This window comes from Bactrocera latifrons, unplaced genomic scaffold (genome assembly GCF_001853355.1).
Source record: "Bactrocera latifrons isolate USDA-ARS-PBARC rearing strain unplaced genomic scaffold, ASM185335v1 scaffold_10, whole genome shotgun sequence".
NCBI classification, from domain to species: domain Eukaryota; kingdom Metazoa; phylum Arthropoda; class Insecta; order Diptera; family Tephritidae; genus Bactrocera; species Bactrocera latifrons.
In genome coordinates this window covers 600,225-619,093 of record NW_017534408.1, presented here as the reverse complement: position 1 = coordinate 619,093, position 18,869 = coordinate 600,225, and the positions used below count along the sequence as shown (strand labels likewise).

Sequence of the window (18,869 nt, the reverse complement as noted above, 5' to 3'; positions counted from 1 at the left end):
TATTTTTTATTTTTTTCTTTTAATTTTTTTTTAATTTCTAGTTTTCTAAATTAAATTTTTTCTCCAAGTTGTCTGCGTACCTATTACTTTGAAAATAAAGCCATAATTTTATGTATGAGTATACCAAGAGTTGGGCTTCGATGTTACTCATACGACATGGCGACTGCCATAAGTTAAGTAGAAGCTAATGCGATGTGCTTACTTAGTATATTGATCAAAAACTTTTATTTGAGTATTCAATGTGTTTTATTTTTATCTATTTATAAAAAATTCTCACTTAGAAATCTTTTCTTGGAAAGTTTTTCCTAGATGCTAAACTCAATACAATATGAAGGTATCACGCAACAAAGTACAAATGTTACTGGTTTTAATTACACTTGCTGCCGATGTGAAAACTTTATTGCATCAGTGTCACACGAATAAGCTCACTTTGCGCGGCAATTTGTAAGCTCCACAGTCCGCAAAGTAAGCACTCGCATTAAGAGCAAAAGTAGTTGCGGTATTTAACAGTAGTAGTAGTAGTAATATTAGTAGCAATGGTAACAGTATTTTGCGCGCTTAATGATGTTTTAACACGCCATGCTCTTGATTTTATTATGTGACAGTGTTGTACTTAAAGTAGCGATATTAAGTAGATTTGCAGCACAAGTAGTTGTAGTGGAACATTTGTAAAGCAGTTTTGTTCAAACTGCGTTTATATGTGTGCCAAGCAACATACTTCAGCAAGGTAATGCGTGCTAGATTTTGCAAAACTATTTCTCAACAAAAAAGCAAAAATTCGTAAGCTATTAAGAGATTAGTAAATATAACTTCAAAGTGATTTGTAGAAGGTCATTTCACGCAATTTCCAATTTATTTCGAAGCAGTGGTTCCTAATCGAATTCGAAGCTTGTTTTGAAATGTTAAACTTAAAGGCTTATATTTCGGCTGGATAATTGAATTGTTTAAAAAAAAAAACTCCTTTACTGCTTGATTTCTTACTCCTGTAACTCTTCATACCTTAGAAAACGAAAAGCAGTAGTGAAAAATATTATTTTCATTTTACTTTTTAATAAATCTCCACTCAAAATATCGCTTCAGACAACTTCTATTAATGCCTACATTAAACAACTAGCAAATAGCACGCAAGCACACGCCTTGCTAACCACAGCAGCAGCTTACAACGCTATATAAATTTTCAAACATATCTTCAATTTTATCAACCAACATCTGTCTTTTATAACCCAACATTTTTTCCTTCTTTTACGCTTAATGAATAAATTTCTTCATTAATTTCGCGGACATCCTTTCCTTTATTGGCTCGTTAATGGTAATTTGCCGGCTTACAAATTTATTACCTTACAATAAATATGAAAAATTGTAATGAGTTTGCGTTGCCACATGTTACATGCAAGTCTTTTGAATTTATAGCTAGCTGGGCTGTTGGTCGAGGCGCAGCAGGCTGTTATGCTATTTGAAGCGGTTGGCCTGAAATCACACCATTATTTAGAATCACTTAACCTGGGCGCCGTATAAGTATTCAATGTACAGTTTTGCCGGTTAAGGGAGAGCCATGAATTTTAAAATAAGAATTTGCGGCCCAGTAATGGGCCAATAAACAATTTAATTATGCGTGCTTTGCCATCGGCGAGTTGGCAATAAATTACTCATACGCCCGGGTGTGGCGTACAACAGAAGTTCCGCAGATTTATTAGATTAGTATTTGCCGTTAACATGACTGCGGTTGATATTTTAATGTAGGACAGTGAATGGATTAATTACTAGAAAATATGTTTGTATTTTGTATTCGAAATATATTTTTCTATATTTCTACAATTATGAGAAAGGCAATGGAAGGTTATTGGCCGAGGAAAAAGTACTTTGAAAGTGATTTTAGTTACGCTAATAAATAAGAGGAATGAATTAGGCTCTAGATATGAATATGAAATATTTGATATTCCATAAAGTACGCAACTTTTCGATATTTACATCCTAGAATTATAAATGAACATCATATCAAGTTGAGTCGTCGATTGGTCTGCAGTCTGTATATACGCGAGCTGTGTATTCAGTTTTTGAGATATAGATATGAAATTTTACATACATTCTTTTTTCGTTAAGAAAATTTTCGGTTGTCGAAATCGCTGATAGTGATCCACTATAGCATGTAGCTGCCGTACAAACTGAACGTTCGGAATGAGTGCTTGTATGGTAAACTTTTTCAGCTGATGAGCTATTTTCACGATATTTTGCACAAATTATTATCTATAGCAGTGCTTCAATTTGCGAAGAAATTGTTAAGACCGATGTGTATAACATATAGGTCTCATACAAACTGAACGATCAAAATCAAATACTTGTATGAAGAACCCTTTAATTTGACGAGATATCTTCACGAAATTTGGCACGGATTGGTTTCAAGCACAACTGTGTAATCTTTGAAGAAATTGTTCAAATCTAATAACTACAGCATAGGATTGCCAGACAAACTGAACGATCGGAATGATTGCTTGTAGGGAAAACTTTTCATCTTATGATATATTTTCACGACATGTAGCAGAGATTATTCCCTAAGGCAGAGCTTCAATCTTCAAAGAAATTGTTTAGATCGGTGTACTATAGCGTATAGCTGCCATAAAAACTGAATGATCAAAATTAGATGCTGCTAAGCCAAACTTTTTTGTTCGCCCAAAGCAACTCTACCTTTTACAAACATATGTTTCAGATCGAAACTTTAAAATCATTTCCATTTTAGGTAGATAATCTTGCTGCTTTTTCTCATACTGTCGCCTTTCACAAAATTTTTTCTCCAACCCCCTTCGACACTCCATACTACGTACTCGCATTTGCTAGCAGACATGCATAAAACCAATATTTGCCAACTAAATGACTTAATTGAAGTATTTACTTAAAATTAGTGCAGCCAAATACATTTGAATAAAATTTAGAAGCAGTTAGCAAAGAAGCACCTAATTGGAAGAAGAAACTAAAAGAGTTTATTTAAAGCTTTTGAATTTTAATTGAATTTTGCAAGCAAATTGAAAAAGGAAATCTTCATAGTTGCATTGCAAGGCGTAGCTAGCGTTATCACGGCAAATTGGTGCGGTTGGCACAGCTGCAGCCGCAAAAATATGCAAATGATTTCGGTGCACCGAAGTAGCAAGGCGAACGCTTAAGATTTTAGATGTAGTTTTTTAATTGCGGATTGTTGAATTTCACTCAACCGCAAAAACTTTTAATTTGCGAAAGCGACGAGATTAAATTTAAAATTTACACAAAGCGCCACTCGGTGCGGCATGCGGCAGCTTTAAGCGTCAAGGCGAGTTGCTTGGTTGGTTTGGTTGGTTGAGTGTGGCAGATAAGTTGATAAAACCCATTTGCACGACAGATTGTTAGTGTAGCTTTGCATATGCCATTTACAATTGCACTTACTCGCACACACACACACATATATATATACACTTAGACTTGTTAACTGCTGTTTCTTCATTTCATTTTAAGTTTCCTATTATTCTTGCATTTCACTTGCCATTCACATTTTTTTTTGTTGTTTGTTTTTACTCGTTTTAGATTATTCATTTTCTTGTTGAGTGCCTTGTTGTGGTTGTTGTTGCCTTCATAGCATAGTTAACAAGTGCAAATTTTCAATTTAAATGCAAGCAAACTGCTTCTGATTACGTATACGCCCCAGTGCATTTGTGCTGCCTTCCAACGAGTGAGTGTGCATTGCAATGAGATAAATACATGTATAATTGAATACGAGTGATAAAAATAAAGTAGATGGCAGTTGCACTGCCATTGTTGGGCATTCTAATTTGTTTGCCGTGTTTGGTCCCTTCAATGCTATTTGAGTAAGCACAGCTCAGTTCGCAGCTGTAGCATATTGTTGGCCACAGTCATGCGCCAAATCAGCAGCTCAGCAAGTGGCAATTGCATTCTCTGAAGTGCGGACTGTCTGCGCTTGAATGAATCAAAAGAGTGTTGGCGTATTTAGTAAAACTTAAGAACTCATTATTTTTTCATTATGCTGCTGTTGTAGCATTTTACATAATAAATTAAGCGCAAAGCGACTAAGGGCGCCCCCAAGAGTGACGATAGTTGAGAAAATTAATTTAAATTTGTATGAGAAGAATTTGTAAGAGAAGCTTTAAATCTATTTGAATTTTATTTGTGGAAAATTGTTGTATCAGTAGTTGCAGCTGAGAAACTGCATAAAGATTTCAGTGAAATTAAGTGGAGTATCCCCTCTTTATGCCCGAGACAAGGTGTTTTTATGTCGTTCCGAAGTTTTTAACGACCACAAGGAAACTACAGAGATCTTATAAAATTTATATAGAGGATAAGCGTGAGTTAACTATGTTACACATAGTGTGGAGTGGCTCAATTGCGGAAAAGGATCCTTTATACCCAAAACTAACTAGTGATCTGTACATTTTTACATTTTTTTTTTTGCCACCAGTCCGGAGCTGTATGGAAGCTCAACTGGTAGTAGTTTCGGCTACGAGGTCTGACCGGAGACTTAATTCTGGTTCCACGGGGAGCAGGAGCCCTTGGAGGTAACTCCAACCTGCTCATGCGGACTGGCCCCTCGGGGAGTATCGTGGTGGTTGTGGTTTATACCCAAATGCGGGTAGAATTGGCATTTTGTCTTTTCGATGTGGAGTTGCATTGCAACCGGGTGCCGGACCCATAGTACGGCAGAGGTTTTAGATAGGCCTGGAACCCTACCAAGGTGGTTAGTGTGTCCATTCCACACTGCCAATTGGTACTGAAAGTGCCTGGCATTTTCAGGGCGCTGATCAACGCTTTGATTTGATCCGTTGTACTTTTGAGTACCGTGGAGTAAGGCTGTCGTCAGCAGGTACCCACGTAAAATTTTCCTGTTGTTGTTGTACATTTTTACGAGTACGAGTATGTAGTATATAAATATGTTAACGCCGCTCCCGCAATTAATTGGAGCCAAAAAGTGCACATACAGAAACGATTTCCTTTGATTATGTTGGGCCTGCCAAGCATATTTCGAAAAAAAAAACTTTTATGCACAGGATTCATTTCATCAAAAAGAATTATTGTAACAAGAAGATCACTCGAGGCTACTGTCTGTATAAGCTATTATCGTATGTAACTACATACATATTATTAAACTGTTGGATTTCTTTATTTTATTAGACGGAAGTTATACTAAAAGCTATGTATAACAGAACGGTTTGATTTACAGGGAGCTGAAACAAGAGAAAAATCGGGTATACGAGAAAAAATTCACAAATCATTCTGAACTACTTTGCGTAAGAGCCTAAGGACCTTAAATCAGTTCGAAGCTGGCAATTTTTATAACGAAGTTTGTTCTGGATCATCAGTTTTCGGGATATCCAAATGAAACTTTATTGATATTTTACTGATCATTAATCGAAATCGGTCTCATGGAAGAACTATATCACATATCTACTATATAACCAATTTTTTAGACTTCTTAAAGTTATGCAATAATGCTCCATAAAGACATTTTTTTTAAGGGTTTATAAAAAATATTTGTTTTCTATAATTTTATTTTTAAGTCCGTGCAGAAAAAGTAGCGACTTATACTGCGAACAAGTCGGTCTTAGCAAAAAAATGTTGGACCGAGAAAGACAACGCTTGAATAAATGTTCCAACATAAAGAATCCGTTTCGGCACCTGCTGTTTTGGGGTTAATAAAATTTGTTTAATTTAACAAGGTTCTTTCATATCTACTACATTTCTTCGTGGCCTGTCCCAAACCCAGCGTAAAACTATGGGGTTGATGCCCCGCTTTAGCTCACCTTCAAACGGATGTTTCTAGGCTACTCAGAGGATACTTCATCTAAGACCATAGGTCATGAGCTGCTTGAGCCATGTATAAAAAAATTTCCATTCACTTCCAAAAAAATTGCGCTCAAATTGCGTTTTATCAAGGTTTAGAAATGGAAGTATAAAAGCTTGCATAAAATCGTCTCTATTTTTAAATTAATAGTATATAGTATATTGCAAAGATGTATTTAAAGTTTTTGGAAACTCATTAAAAATCAACTTACATTTACGAGTCATTTGCATTTACGTTTTCAAAATTTTTTTTATATTTTTATTACCATTTTTAGAATGAACAATTATTAACGAATCCTTGGGAACTTAAAAATAAATGCATCAAATAAATTAGTATAAACAACTAAATTAGTATAAATTGAAAACAAATCCAATACAAAACAACTTTTATTGATTACATTTCTATGCGATTCGACAATTTTAGTCGCAATTGCAATCAACGTAAACGCTGTGATAATAATACCAAATGTGTGTTTGTATGTGTGTACATACAAGTGTACGTGCATTAAAAATTGAAAGCGTAATCAATTTTAAAGTAGCAATTACAAAAACAAAAACATGGGAAAACTAAAATACTAAAAACAACACACACAAACGTACAACCATACTAAAACGTAAAAGGGATTAGCAGCGGAAAAATAGCGCACAATTAACGGCTTTACTGCATTGCAACTGTTTATTGACAGCAACAAATCGCTAGATATAACGGTATTGCAATGCTTTTGTATTGCTCTTTCTGTTTGTTTGTTTGTTTGTTTTGATTGGCGTATCCTTAATAGTTGCTTTTAGTGTTTCGTTTTAGTTTATTTTTAGTCTGGAATTAGTTGTTTAGTTGAGTGCATTTGCTGTCTCTCGCTTAATTTGTATAACGGAGAGTGGACGCGCGGAAAGGTGTGCTAAATACTTGTACTGACCAAACATACAACTGACAAAAGATAGAATTTATAAATAAAAAGAGTGCTACTGAACTACACAAACGAAGAAGCACTTAATGAAAAGGTATATAAGTAAAGTTAGTAGATGGAACATTGAGACGATGTGAAGTGGGAGAGAACGCGTTGCCGATAGATTTCGTATTGTATGCGTTTCTTTAATAGCTCATGGAGCATGCTTCAACTGAGCTTATAGTGTTCCAGTTGTCATATTGTTGTTGCGGCAGTGTTTATTTTGTTGTTGTTGTTGACGCCTTAATTGACTAGAGTAGTTTGGTACCCCTCTGCAGTCATCCAGTCTGCTTCAATGCGGTTTTGTCATGTCTGCTGTGACCTTTTTAGCTCATTTATAAAGAATATTGGTTCTGAGCTTAAAAAACGCGAAAAAATAATTCAGAAACTACTACATAAACACTTTTAAAGTTATATAGAGTCATAGGTGCATGACTCCGTGCTATATTGTTCCTCAAAATTCCTTCGATTTTTGTATTACTTTATAATATATATTTACGCTACGAACCGTAGGGTCACGCTTGACAGCGAGCTAATTATAATTTTTAAAAATATTTAAGCCATGTAAATTTGCGACCAGTCTGCTGTAGGCAACAATTTAATAGCTGTTATTACAAAGACAATTAAGTTAATAAGCGCGAAGTTCAAAATGTCGACTGTGTACTTCCGCTGCTTTGCTGGCTCAGAAACACGCTCATCGTTGAAATGTTGTTATTATTTTTACTTTATCATAAACTCTTATGTAACTCTAAGCAATTAGCGTTTATTTTTTGTAAGTAGATGTACTGGAATTTTTTTCTTGGCGTTGTAATTTTGCTGTAAGTTTAGGCTAGTTGGCAAGTGTTTTAGTTATGGCGCATGTTGTCGTTTCGTTTTAAGTGCCAGAGTGTTTTTGAGTACATTTTGATTAACGCAAACAGTTCAAGCGACAGTTCAAAGTTGTACGAAATTGTTAGTTTGCATAGTAAATCGGAAAATAAAAAAAATTTCAAAATTTTTCGTAACAAAAAACTAAAGAAATATTTCAAATAAATACTATTTTGCGGCACACACATCAAACTAGCTAACATTGAAGAGAATATATAGTAAGTAGCATTAGTATTAGTAGTAGCATAAATGTATTGAGTTCAAAGTATTAGTTTTTTCGATACTTTTGTGGCAGTAAGGAAGTGTTTAGAAGAATCATAGTAGAGTTTTCAGTAGTTTTGAAATTGGTGCGCTTCAAAGATAACCTTTTTCCACTGTGTTGTTGTGTCAAATTTATCTCTGATGCTTTTTATTACGTTTTATTAAGGAATTAAGTTTCTTTTCTGTTTATTAGTTTTGTTTGCAAATTGCGTGGAAATTATGTAACTTACTTGTGAAATCGTCTAACTCTTCCTGTTCCGCTTCGGCAGCCAACTCTTCGGGCGTCTTTTTCTTTCGCATCAGCGGATTGGGTTCTTCTTGGGGCGCGGCTTCGACAACTTCCTCCTTTTTCTTTATGTTGTACTGCAATGAAGAAAGGAAGGATTAGACATTTGGAAAATAATATGTAATAAAATTATATTTTATAAATAATAGATACATTTTACTTAATATCTTTGTTTCATGTATGCCCACAACGGGAATTATTAAGTATGGAAGAGTTTCAGAGTCGATTTAATCATGCATGTCTGTCGATACGCGTACTGGTATCCTAGTTTTGAGTTATCGATCTGAAATTCTTTCTGTTCTTTCCACGAGTCTGCTCATTTGTCGGAACTCTTGTTGTCGAACAACTAGGTGCCATATGAACTGAACGATTTCTCGAGAACTACTCAACCGATCTTCATTTTATTTTATTAATGCCTTTGAGATATAATTCTTTAAGCATTGGGCGAAGAATTTATTTATATTTTTCGATTACAACTATTTGATAGAAATTTCGCTATTTTTTTACTGAAATTTTCATTCTTTTGCAAAAATGTCTGCCAAAAATCAAAAAATTTTCAGTGTTAGTTTCCTTCGTCCAAGTTCTAATTAAGGTTTAAACTAAAACATGAATTATTTTCACTTTAGATGAAGCTCCTTCTTTCCAAAAGTTTCAGAATTTCTTTGTTGATAATGTATGTTTGTAACAATAAAAAAATCTAATAAAATATTTCTTTTCTATATGAGAAAAAAATTGCTGAAAAAGTCTGTATTTTACCTGAGGAAACCCTTTTGACTCCATAAAATAAGTTTTCTCAATTTGTTTTATTTTTCTCTTCAATATATTTAAATCTAAAGACCACAAAGTTAAAAAAAATATATAAATATACGCAATATTTAATTTAAGTGCTCAGAATCCTTCAGAATCGTCACCTCAAATCGCTGTTACATTTCCCTCTCAACTGCCAACCCCAAAGCGCTCTCAGTGCGATTACACAATTCTATTTACTCCAAGTCTTATTATTATTTTCTTCATCTATACCTTTCTTTTCATTCTGCTGTTATTTTTCCGTTGACACAAATTGAATTACATTACAGCTCGATACCGCCACGAGTGGCACCAAAGTGATGTTTTCTATAGCTTTAAGCAAGACAAGCAGCCAAGCTCTCCCGCTTATGATGATACTTATACTTATCTATAGTGTATGCGATTCACTTAAAGACAGGTGAGCATCGTGCTTTTTTTTATTTGCTGTCATTGCGGTAATGTGATTGCGCATTTTTCTCTGAATTAAATTTTACTTAACCCAGTTTCTGCTTGAACTTTTGATTCCACAACTCGACAATTCATCCATTCATTTATTCATACGCTCGCATTTGTCATGTAGCTTGTGCTTTCAAGCAGATTTATATGCATAAAGTTTCACAACCTTTATTTTTGATTTTTTTCTTGGAAATACCAACCACTTTTATCTGAGCGCATTTCTGTAAGTACTCTTCATGTTTGCGTGATTGTACGCCATTTTACGAATTGTCATTGCTTAGTGATTGATTTCATGGCTGTGTACCTGTCATTCCCGGCGGCTGCATTTTATTTCCGCTGATACCCGCTGTGTTGTTATGGAATTTTGACGTCGCTTAAGCTTTAAGCTTCATGTACAATATTGTGAATAATTTCACTGTGTGTATTGCTTAACTTCAGATTTCTTTAAAGGTACTCAAATGGAATTTTGGGCGTATATTTTTGGTGTTTCTTTATTAAATAAAGCGTTGCCATGGAGATTCTTAAGCCATTTCTTTCGAGTTCGCTTTATTTAAGAAATGAAATTTTTCATGGAATTCAGTTTATTTGAGATTATTGTAAATTTTACTTATTTACTTGGTTTTGAGCTATTTAATACTCGGGTACAATATATTTTGTGGTATTTTTGTATGCGGGAAAGCTCGTCCGTCAATAGCGTCGACTAAGCTCAATACTTGTGCCGCAACTTAAATACGAAATGTTCTACAAATATTAAATTTGAACGCAGAATTCGACTTTACATGTTTTTTGGTGTATTTAAAGCTATTGAGCTGGTGATTATATCGATTTCTGTATTAAGATAAAGCGATTCGATATTGAAGACTTAAGCAAACTTAGTAAAGCATACTGAGTTTTAAAAAAAATTTGCATTTTTATGGGGGGATTTTTGATTGAAAATTAGTAAGTTGCTTCGATATTCAATCAAAATAAGGAGAAAAAATAGATAAGGAAGAAGTTGAATCATAAAGAGTTAATAAAAACTTTTTTTTAAAAAATGTAAAAAATATACGAAATATTAGTTAATTTAATTTTTCATATAAATTATGTGTTTACGTAAAAAAAGTTATAATATACATGATAGATCCCTTTTTACCTACGATCTTGCTATTTAACTTTTTCTCAGAGTACTCTTAGTTTGACTGGAAATCGACATAAATCATTATGAACTATTAAAAATTCAACTAAATTTTTGTGAAAAATAAGAAAAAATTAATACTACACACAGATAATTTTTTTCTGAGATCCCACTCTTCTTTAGCTTAAGATAAATGTATAGAAAAATGTAAGAAATTTTATTCGAAAACCATTTTATGATATATATTTTATAATCACGTGGGTTTACTAAAAACTCAACCATCAAATGCAGTTGGTTCAGCTGATGATATTAATATATAAAAAAAATTTCTAGTGGAACAAAATAGTCTCAGACCTTAGGTTCGAAAAAAATTCCTTCAGAAACTTCAGAAATGGTAATTTTGAGAAAACTTCTATCACTGTCTACAATTTAGAGTTATGAAATAAATCTGCAGAAAATTGTTTGCGTAGAATTCTTCTGTTTTAAATATATATTGATTTTATTGCTTAAAAGTTGTTCGTTCATGAAACTTGAATAAGCATTTCGCATTGATATTCCACTTACATACACATTTCCTTACTTTGACGCGCCTTTCAATGCCATCCAAGGTCGTTTGTAGGTTACATTTACTGCTAGCGCACATAAAACGGTTTTAGTGTCACTTAAACGGCCCTATCGCATTCGCTACGAGCACATAACCCACATCATAAACGGCAAAGCTCAGCACAATTACGCCGTCTACAACTCCGCCAAAGCTGTGGTTGACTACAATAAGGGGCCTCAAGCAGCTTTGAGGCTCGTCGTGTGGTGGGAGAGTGTGCCTGTGTGCGAGTTTGGCACATAGCTTGGCAGGTGTGACAAAGGTTGGCTTTGTTGGACAGCTTGAAAAGTCCCCTTTGGCACCGCCTCACCACATTCGCACTCAATCAATGCCAATGGCTCTTTGCTTTGCTTTTGTTCTTCATTCACTGCGCTTATGTGTTTCTGCATGTGTTTTATTTCCACTTCTCGTTTAAGTTTCTCCCCTTTAGCTAAAATTCTTGGAAAAGTTGCTATGTGTTCGCATTTAACGCTTATACACAAACACACGCTTCATCAAATGACCGGGATTTGGCTTTAGCTTTGCTTTATGTCGTTCGTATGTGTAATGCGTTATTATGTACATCATGTACATATGTGCTTATGTGTAAAAGTAGGCTGATACTCGTAACACATGTCTAGATAATATTGAACACGTATCGATTTCCCCTTGAGTGACACAAGTCATTGAATATTGCATAGTTAGTTCATCGAGCTTCAAGATAAAGGGCAGTAGGTTGGCACTTCCATGCAAACATTTATAAATATATACATATAGAGACTTGTATTTAAGACAATACACAATAGTGGCTATAATTAATAAATTAATTTTCTGTGATCCTTTTGATGAGGAAGTGCTTCAAGAGAATATTTTTTTGCAGAGAAATTATTAATTTATTGGTGAAGGCTTTTAAAGTACTAGAATTTGCTGAATATTTTAATTTAATTTGACAAAACATCGAAACTTTAAATTTTTATTAAAAACTTTGCTATAGGTTTTTCGACGATTTCGACTTTCGAATATTTATCTTTGTAAAGCTATAAGCAATTATTTTTTAAATTTTAAAGATCGAATGTGTCATTCTAATGTAATAGAAACGAAAATGTCATCGCAAAATAATTTTGTAAATTTTTGATTTTTTTTTGTTTTTGTTTGATTGTGGATCATTCAGTGGACAATAGCTTCTGGTAGAGATTTTTTAGCTTTCCTTTAGCTACAACTTGTACAGTAGTGACGAACCCTTTGATTATACGGGCAATATTTTCTGATAGATATTTTGCTTTGAGACTTATCCACGCAGAAGGCTACGATTATTCTAGTATTGTAGAGCCTTTCTTAGCGCCATCGAAGGGCGCATGAAGCTCTACCAATTTTTAATTTTTTTTTTTTTATTATTATTGTGAAATTCTTACAATTTTCAAATAGACGATATAGTAGTTTTTTTTCTTGTTTTGTCGCTTCACAATTTTTATTTTTTTTTTTATTTTAGTTTTTTTGTACTTTATGTGGCCGTTACAAATGCCCACTTTCATTCCGCGGACTTGAAATTAGCGTAAGTTTAGTTTCACTGAGACAGATTTGTGTTTGGTAAGCTCTTTGCTTTCTAGTAAGTATAATGAAAAATATATTCAAGAGCAACCTCAATGATAAAACACAGATTTTTTGTATACACTTGTTGTTGTTTAAAATACCAAAGCAAAAATTTGCTGAAGCAGCCAACATTAAAGAAGCAGAGCTTGAAATCACAAAGAATAGTGCTTACTTTGTCACCTTTAGCACCGTTAGCATTTACGCTCTTCGATCGTTTTAAACTTTACTGGAAATTCCATTAATCCAGCGACGTGTTTGTGGTTTCACAACATCTTTGCTAACATAAATTATTATTGTGTTTGCTTTTTATTATGTTCTTTATTAGCATCTCTTCGTGCCAAGCGGAAATATAATTAAGCGTTTGCACTTTGTAAAGTAAGGAGCGTATTTTCATCGTTCTCTCATCTCTTTCTAATAAAAAAATATATATATAAGTATATATGGTACACTGCTTGTAAGTTCCGCCTGCCTTTGAGAGCTTGGCTGGATTAGGTTCTCACCACTCAGGCAAATACTTCAAATGACCTCAGCTGATATATTTGTATGCATATTTGTGGTAATTAATTAAGCTTGTATACGATTAATTAAGTGTGAATGTAGTTGAGTTAAGACTGTGGCGCCATCGGCGACGAAAGGTGAACAGTGCAATGAAATGATGGTGCTGTGCTAGAGTAATCATTTATCATTCCTGGCGTGCTTTGTTTTGTAGTGTTCTCCTTTGAGTATTATATTAAATATAAAACCTTCGAGGAGGTTTTTAGTTTTTTAGTTATTTTGTTTTTGTTACTTGTGTTTCTTTGGTGGTGAAAATAAATTGTTTCTTAAGCTTGAGTGTTTGTTAAATCTTGTGGTACTAAAATTTCGAGGATTAGGTTGAGTAACAGAGTTTAATTTACATCGAATAAGAAGAAGAAGAAAGCAGCATGTTATTTTCACGAAATTAAAAATTTTGAATTTTTTTATATTTATTTTGCAATATTAAAAAAAATATTTGTTTTAATATTTTGTACAAATATTTCACTATTTGTTTTTATATTACAATTTTTGTATTCTTCTGTTTTTAATTTTTGATTCCAATTTTATCATATTTTTGTTTATTTTAGTTTGGTTATTTAAGATTTTCTTATATAATTATTTTATTGTATTAATGATTTTAAATTAAATAAAAATGTAATTAATTACATTATTAAATTAAATTAAAAATTGGAAATTTAGAAGAGGAAACTGACAATAAATGCTGTCAGAATAAATTATATTAAATTAAACAATTAAATTTTTTTATTATAAATTAAGAAGTTTAATTCAATGACTAAAACTGCTTTTTAAATAATTTATTTTGGTTTTAATTATTAAGAAATTTAATTTTTTTTGTTTTTATGATTTTACGTTTGTATATTTTTTAAATTTTCTTTATAAATTTTTTATTTTTAAATTTTTAATTTTTAACTATTTTTTTCTAATTTAATATACATTATTTCATATTCTCATAACACTTCACTTTTACTTAATATTTAAATATGTACTATAAATTAATTATAACGAAAATTTGTTTGTTGTCGACCTTTGCAGAGATCAATCTGACTCCGTTAGGGAGTCGCTCGTAAAAAGGACTCCCTACTAGAGTCAATTTGAACTACAAAAGGTATCTTGCACTGCATTCACCACACTTTATCTAAATAATAATATTTTTTCACAGCACTTTACTTGAATATTGACTCTTAAATATATACACTTTTAATATTTTATTAAAAAATTTTTGCTTCAACTCATAACTTTTGTTTTTCTCATAAAGTCTCAGTTAGACTCGATGATTTTCCGCAAGAAAAATATAATTTACTAACAATTTTTTATTTCATATTGCTTTTAGTTATTTGAGAAGTTTTATGTTATAAGTATTAATCAAGAGGTGATCTGTTTTAATTCCCTTTTTTTTATTTCTTTGCATTAATTTTTATTCCTGCATTTCTTATAAAAATTTATTATCTCTCTTTAAAATATTATTTTAAATTTTATATGGTTTGTTGATAAAAAATATTTATTATGGCGCTTGATATTTCCCCGCCGCATCAAGAAAGCGCCTGCCGCTATGCAACAAATTTCAGCGCATTATTTAATATTTACTGTCACTCAACTAGTATGGTAGTGACTACTAAATTAGAATACCGACCTTTATCACAAGGAAAATGTTGATAAAAGAATAAAAATTAAATCTATGTAAAAAAATGGTAGAAAATGCTTGCTTGTGGAACTTTCGCACGCACTAAAATTTGTTGGTAAGAAATTTTTCCAGTTTCGAGAGTTTTAAATATTTCTCATTTCAGTAAAATTTATGTGGCAAGAAACTATGTAATGAAAATTGGCTGGCCCTTTGCTTGCAACTGAGCTTTAAAAAGGAACTGTGATTAAATATATAAAAAATAGCAAGTAACAGTATATACGAGGTGTAATGTGAAAATAAGAGCGAGTTGAATAAGTATGAGTATACATTTTCAAATGTATGGTAACGTCAGTGCTGAAAGAACTTTCGTTTACTGAAAGTTTTTTAATGAGAAAGTTTTCACGATTGGTTGACAAAATTTACAGCCGCATGCTTTACGAAAGTTAAGGGGAGAAAACTGGAGATTGAGGAACAGTAGTGTGAAGCAGAGTAAGCAAAAAAAAAAAAAAAAAAAAAAAAAAAAAAAAAAAAAAAAAAAAAAAAAAAAAAAAAAAAAAAAAAAAAAAAAAAAAAAAAAAATTATGGAATAAAGTAGAAAATTAGAAAATTTCAATATCTTATGGAAAAAGATAGGAAATATTTTTCGTAAAAAAAATTATAAAAAAGAACTTTTTAGATTCTTATTAATTAAAACAGTTAAAACTATTAACCTATAGTGTTTATAATTTTTTAAAATAATAAGAAAAGTGAACTTAAACTTTAAACTATTTTAACGAAATTGCTAATTCATGCACATCCACCATATTTCTCTAGACGTCTGCATTTTTTCTCTTTCAGAAGTGTTTAAGTACGTTGTGTACCGGACTTTGAAAAACATTAGCAACAAAAAGTGTATTTATGTATTTGCAGGCAAGCATTTGGTGCACAAAACCAGCTGCCTGTTAACACCGACGTCGCCTAGTGCATTAGTGGTGTTGCTGTTAGTGCCAACGGAAGTTGTTAAACAACACGTTAAACAGCCATGATAGCGGCTAAAAACAGCAGACACCAGACTTATCAGAATAGGAAGTGCAAAAATGCGAACTACTGACAATAGCGACGCAGTTTAATGCATGAAACGTTACATAAAAGTGTGAGTTATGAGTTTTTACTTCATTCTCCGGCAGAGTTTCGGAGTTGCAATTCTGACGTATACTTTTTTGCTGTTATACTTTCGCCAACTTTTGCTGGCAAAAACTTTCCATGCCCTCAAATTGAACGTGTTGTCGGCGGCTTCGTGAAAGTTCAGCGCGCGCGCAGCTTAAGCCACTAAATGGAGGGTCAGTAAAAAGAGAGGTATTTATGTTGATTCAAATAAGTGCTTTGCATGCATTTCGCTATTATGCAGCGCTTTCCGTGGTGTTATGCCGGGTTTTTGCCATAAGCCATTTAATTTTCAAGGTGTAAATAGAGTTTTGGGAGTAAAGTGTTGGCGCATGAATTACACAAATTTCTCGTGTGTAATAAATGATGGCTAAGATGTGCGGGTTTTTGCTTTAAGCTGTAAATGAAGCTTTTCGGGTTTTGTGGTGATTATGCGTATTATTTTAATATTTTTGCCAAATGTATTTTTTTTATTTAAATTGTTGTTTTATGAGAGACAGCAATATAAACTTAAACGTAAATTTTGCTGACCCTCGGTTATGGATGAGTTTCAGTCTCGTTAAAATTTTTTTTTTTTTTAAGTTAGAATAGTTTTTACTTAATAAAAATTTCCTGAAAAGTTTCTTTAAATTATTAAAACTACTTTGTCATGCACATCCCTGCCCTCAAACAGTGCGTTAAAATATTTAACTATAAACTTTTATATGTTTTCTGTTGACGTATATCCAATATTTTCATTAAAGCTCACTTTTTTATGAAAGCTTTCTACTCTAGCGATGCAAACAAATCACATTTAGCAAACTGGGGTATTTTGAGCAAAATTTTTCTTGCATAATATTACCAGCAGTTATTTCTTGCTTTCTTTAACATTCAACCATACAATTTATATAAAAAAAAAAAAACTTTGGTTTGAAAAAGCTTGTTTTTATTTAAAAAATTTGTATTGTAACTATTATTTACCTTATCACGAATATCTTGTCTCATCTTTTCGCGCTCCTCTTCCATCTTACGATGCTTCTCCTTTCGCCGTTCTTCGGCCTCACGTATGGCCTCCTGACGCTCTCTCTCCTCCTCCTCTGCCTTTTCCTTATCGTCACCATCATCACCGCCATCTCCACCTACGGCGCCTGAAGAAGAAAGTAATGAATTTCGAAATTAGTTTGAAATATTTTGTATTATAAAAAAATAAAATAAATATAAATAAATATGCTATAATGCACAATATGATGAGCAAACGATACAGATACATTAATATAAAGATGCTGTTTTAAGCACGATTTATGAAATTTTGTAAATGGGATTAAATCGCATGTACGTATAATAAAAATCAGCGGTCAATTTCAATTGGTCAATAAAATCAAGTTATCTACAATTCTCACTATTGACATATAAAATATATTTGCAAATATCTTTAAATCTTCATAATTGCCGACTTTTGTTTACTTTTCAATTTAAATAGATTCTGCTTTGTTGCATAAATGATAGCCCTCAGAACATTCAATTTCTTATTATTAATCTGAGCCATACATATCTTTGCCATACTTGAAGTTGATTGAATTGAATTGAATAAACACAGCATTCATTAGATTTTTCTTAGCATACATCAAGGCGCAAACTTATCACCAAATATTGTCTTAATTTTGTGGCAGAATAGCTTTTGCTTAAATTATATTTAAATTATATTTGTATACATATCTCACACATGCACACACTTCTTTGCATTAAAATCAATGACATTTTGTGCACTAATACGCTTACATAAAAAATAATTGTTTATGTGTATGCATGCTGAACAAAGGCATTGTTTCAAGCTGTTTGTCTGATAGGATTCAAGAGTTTTGAGCAGCATTATGCGGTTTTGTGGCATTGTGGCAAGTCTTCAAAATATGAAATTAATTTGCGTAAATGCAGCCGATTGGTTGGAGAAAACAGTTTCATTTCATTGTTGTCAAATTGGCTATAAAAATGCTATGCCAAACCAAAATTTGAAACTTTTTCTCTACAAAAAAAAAAAAAAAAAATGTATATACATATATATTTGTATTGAATCTGAAGTCATATGTAAGTACTTGCGTATTGGCTTAGCACCACTGATTTACGACTGCTTACTAGTGTTGCCATTTTTTTTTGCAAAATTGTTTGTAATGAATTTAAATTATTTATGGTATTAAATACTTTTTTCTCTTAACTTGTTTTAATAGCATGAATTATGGCAAACACAATGCATTTTTAATGCGTTCAACCGCAAGCCAAGCGCTTAAAATGCTTGAACATTTATAAATTGTTAAATGAACGCTCATTAAGTAAATAATGTTTTTTGTTTTTTTTTTTAAATATTCACGAGAGCTGCAGTAAAAAACGTTCTATTGTTTGCAAAAATTATTGCATTTGTAAAAAATATTGCTATAGCTAAAGTTATGTGTTTAATTGCATTTCTTGTAATGTTAACTTGAATTCAATGTGACAGTTCAAACAAATAAATCTGACGACTGAAATTTATTGTCTGCGTTAAGTTCGTTTTATATTATCTTTTGTCATTATTTAATGCTTTTTTCCTCAAGCACAGGCGCTTTTTTATGTTTACGCATAAATATCTAACGGCAATAACTGTAATAACATAGTTCGCAGCAACTGCGTTGGACCTTTTCGACCTGTTGGAGTGTTTATAAAGCACATAGATTGCACTTTCATTGAAGCTTAGAAGCATTTCATTTGAGTGTTCCAAATATTCTGTATAAGAAAATTGTATCGCGTTCCGAAATGCAGACAACAAACAACAATAATTCGCGAATTTTTATGAAAGAAAATATTCTCTCAATTTATGAATCATTATAATTTCTGTATGTATATAAAAAAAAAAACAAAAA

At 32.3% G+C, this 18,869-nt stretch overlaps 1 protein-coding gene across 5 annotated transcripts in view; it reads right to left on the bottom strand.

The window, feature by feature from the left end:
• The window catches only part of LOC108966362 (complexin), a gene marked incomplete at its 3' end in the record, with an annotated part of 186,337 nt that overhangs the window by 1,941 nt on the left and 165,527 nt on the right, over nucleotides 1-18,869 (bottom strand). For 3 of the 5 annotated variants that reach the window (XM_018929214.1, XM_018929232.1, XM_018929240.1), the window contains 2 exon segments: nucleotides 8,120-8,252; nucleotides 16,963-17,120. In XM_018929214.1, coding sequence (XP_018784759.1) covers nucleotides 8,120-8,252; nucleotides 16,963-17,120 — 291 coding nt within the window. 5 annotated transcript variants of the gene reach the window in all.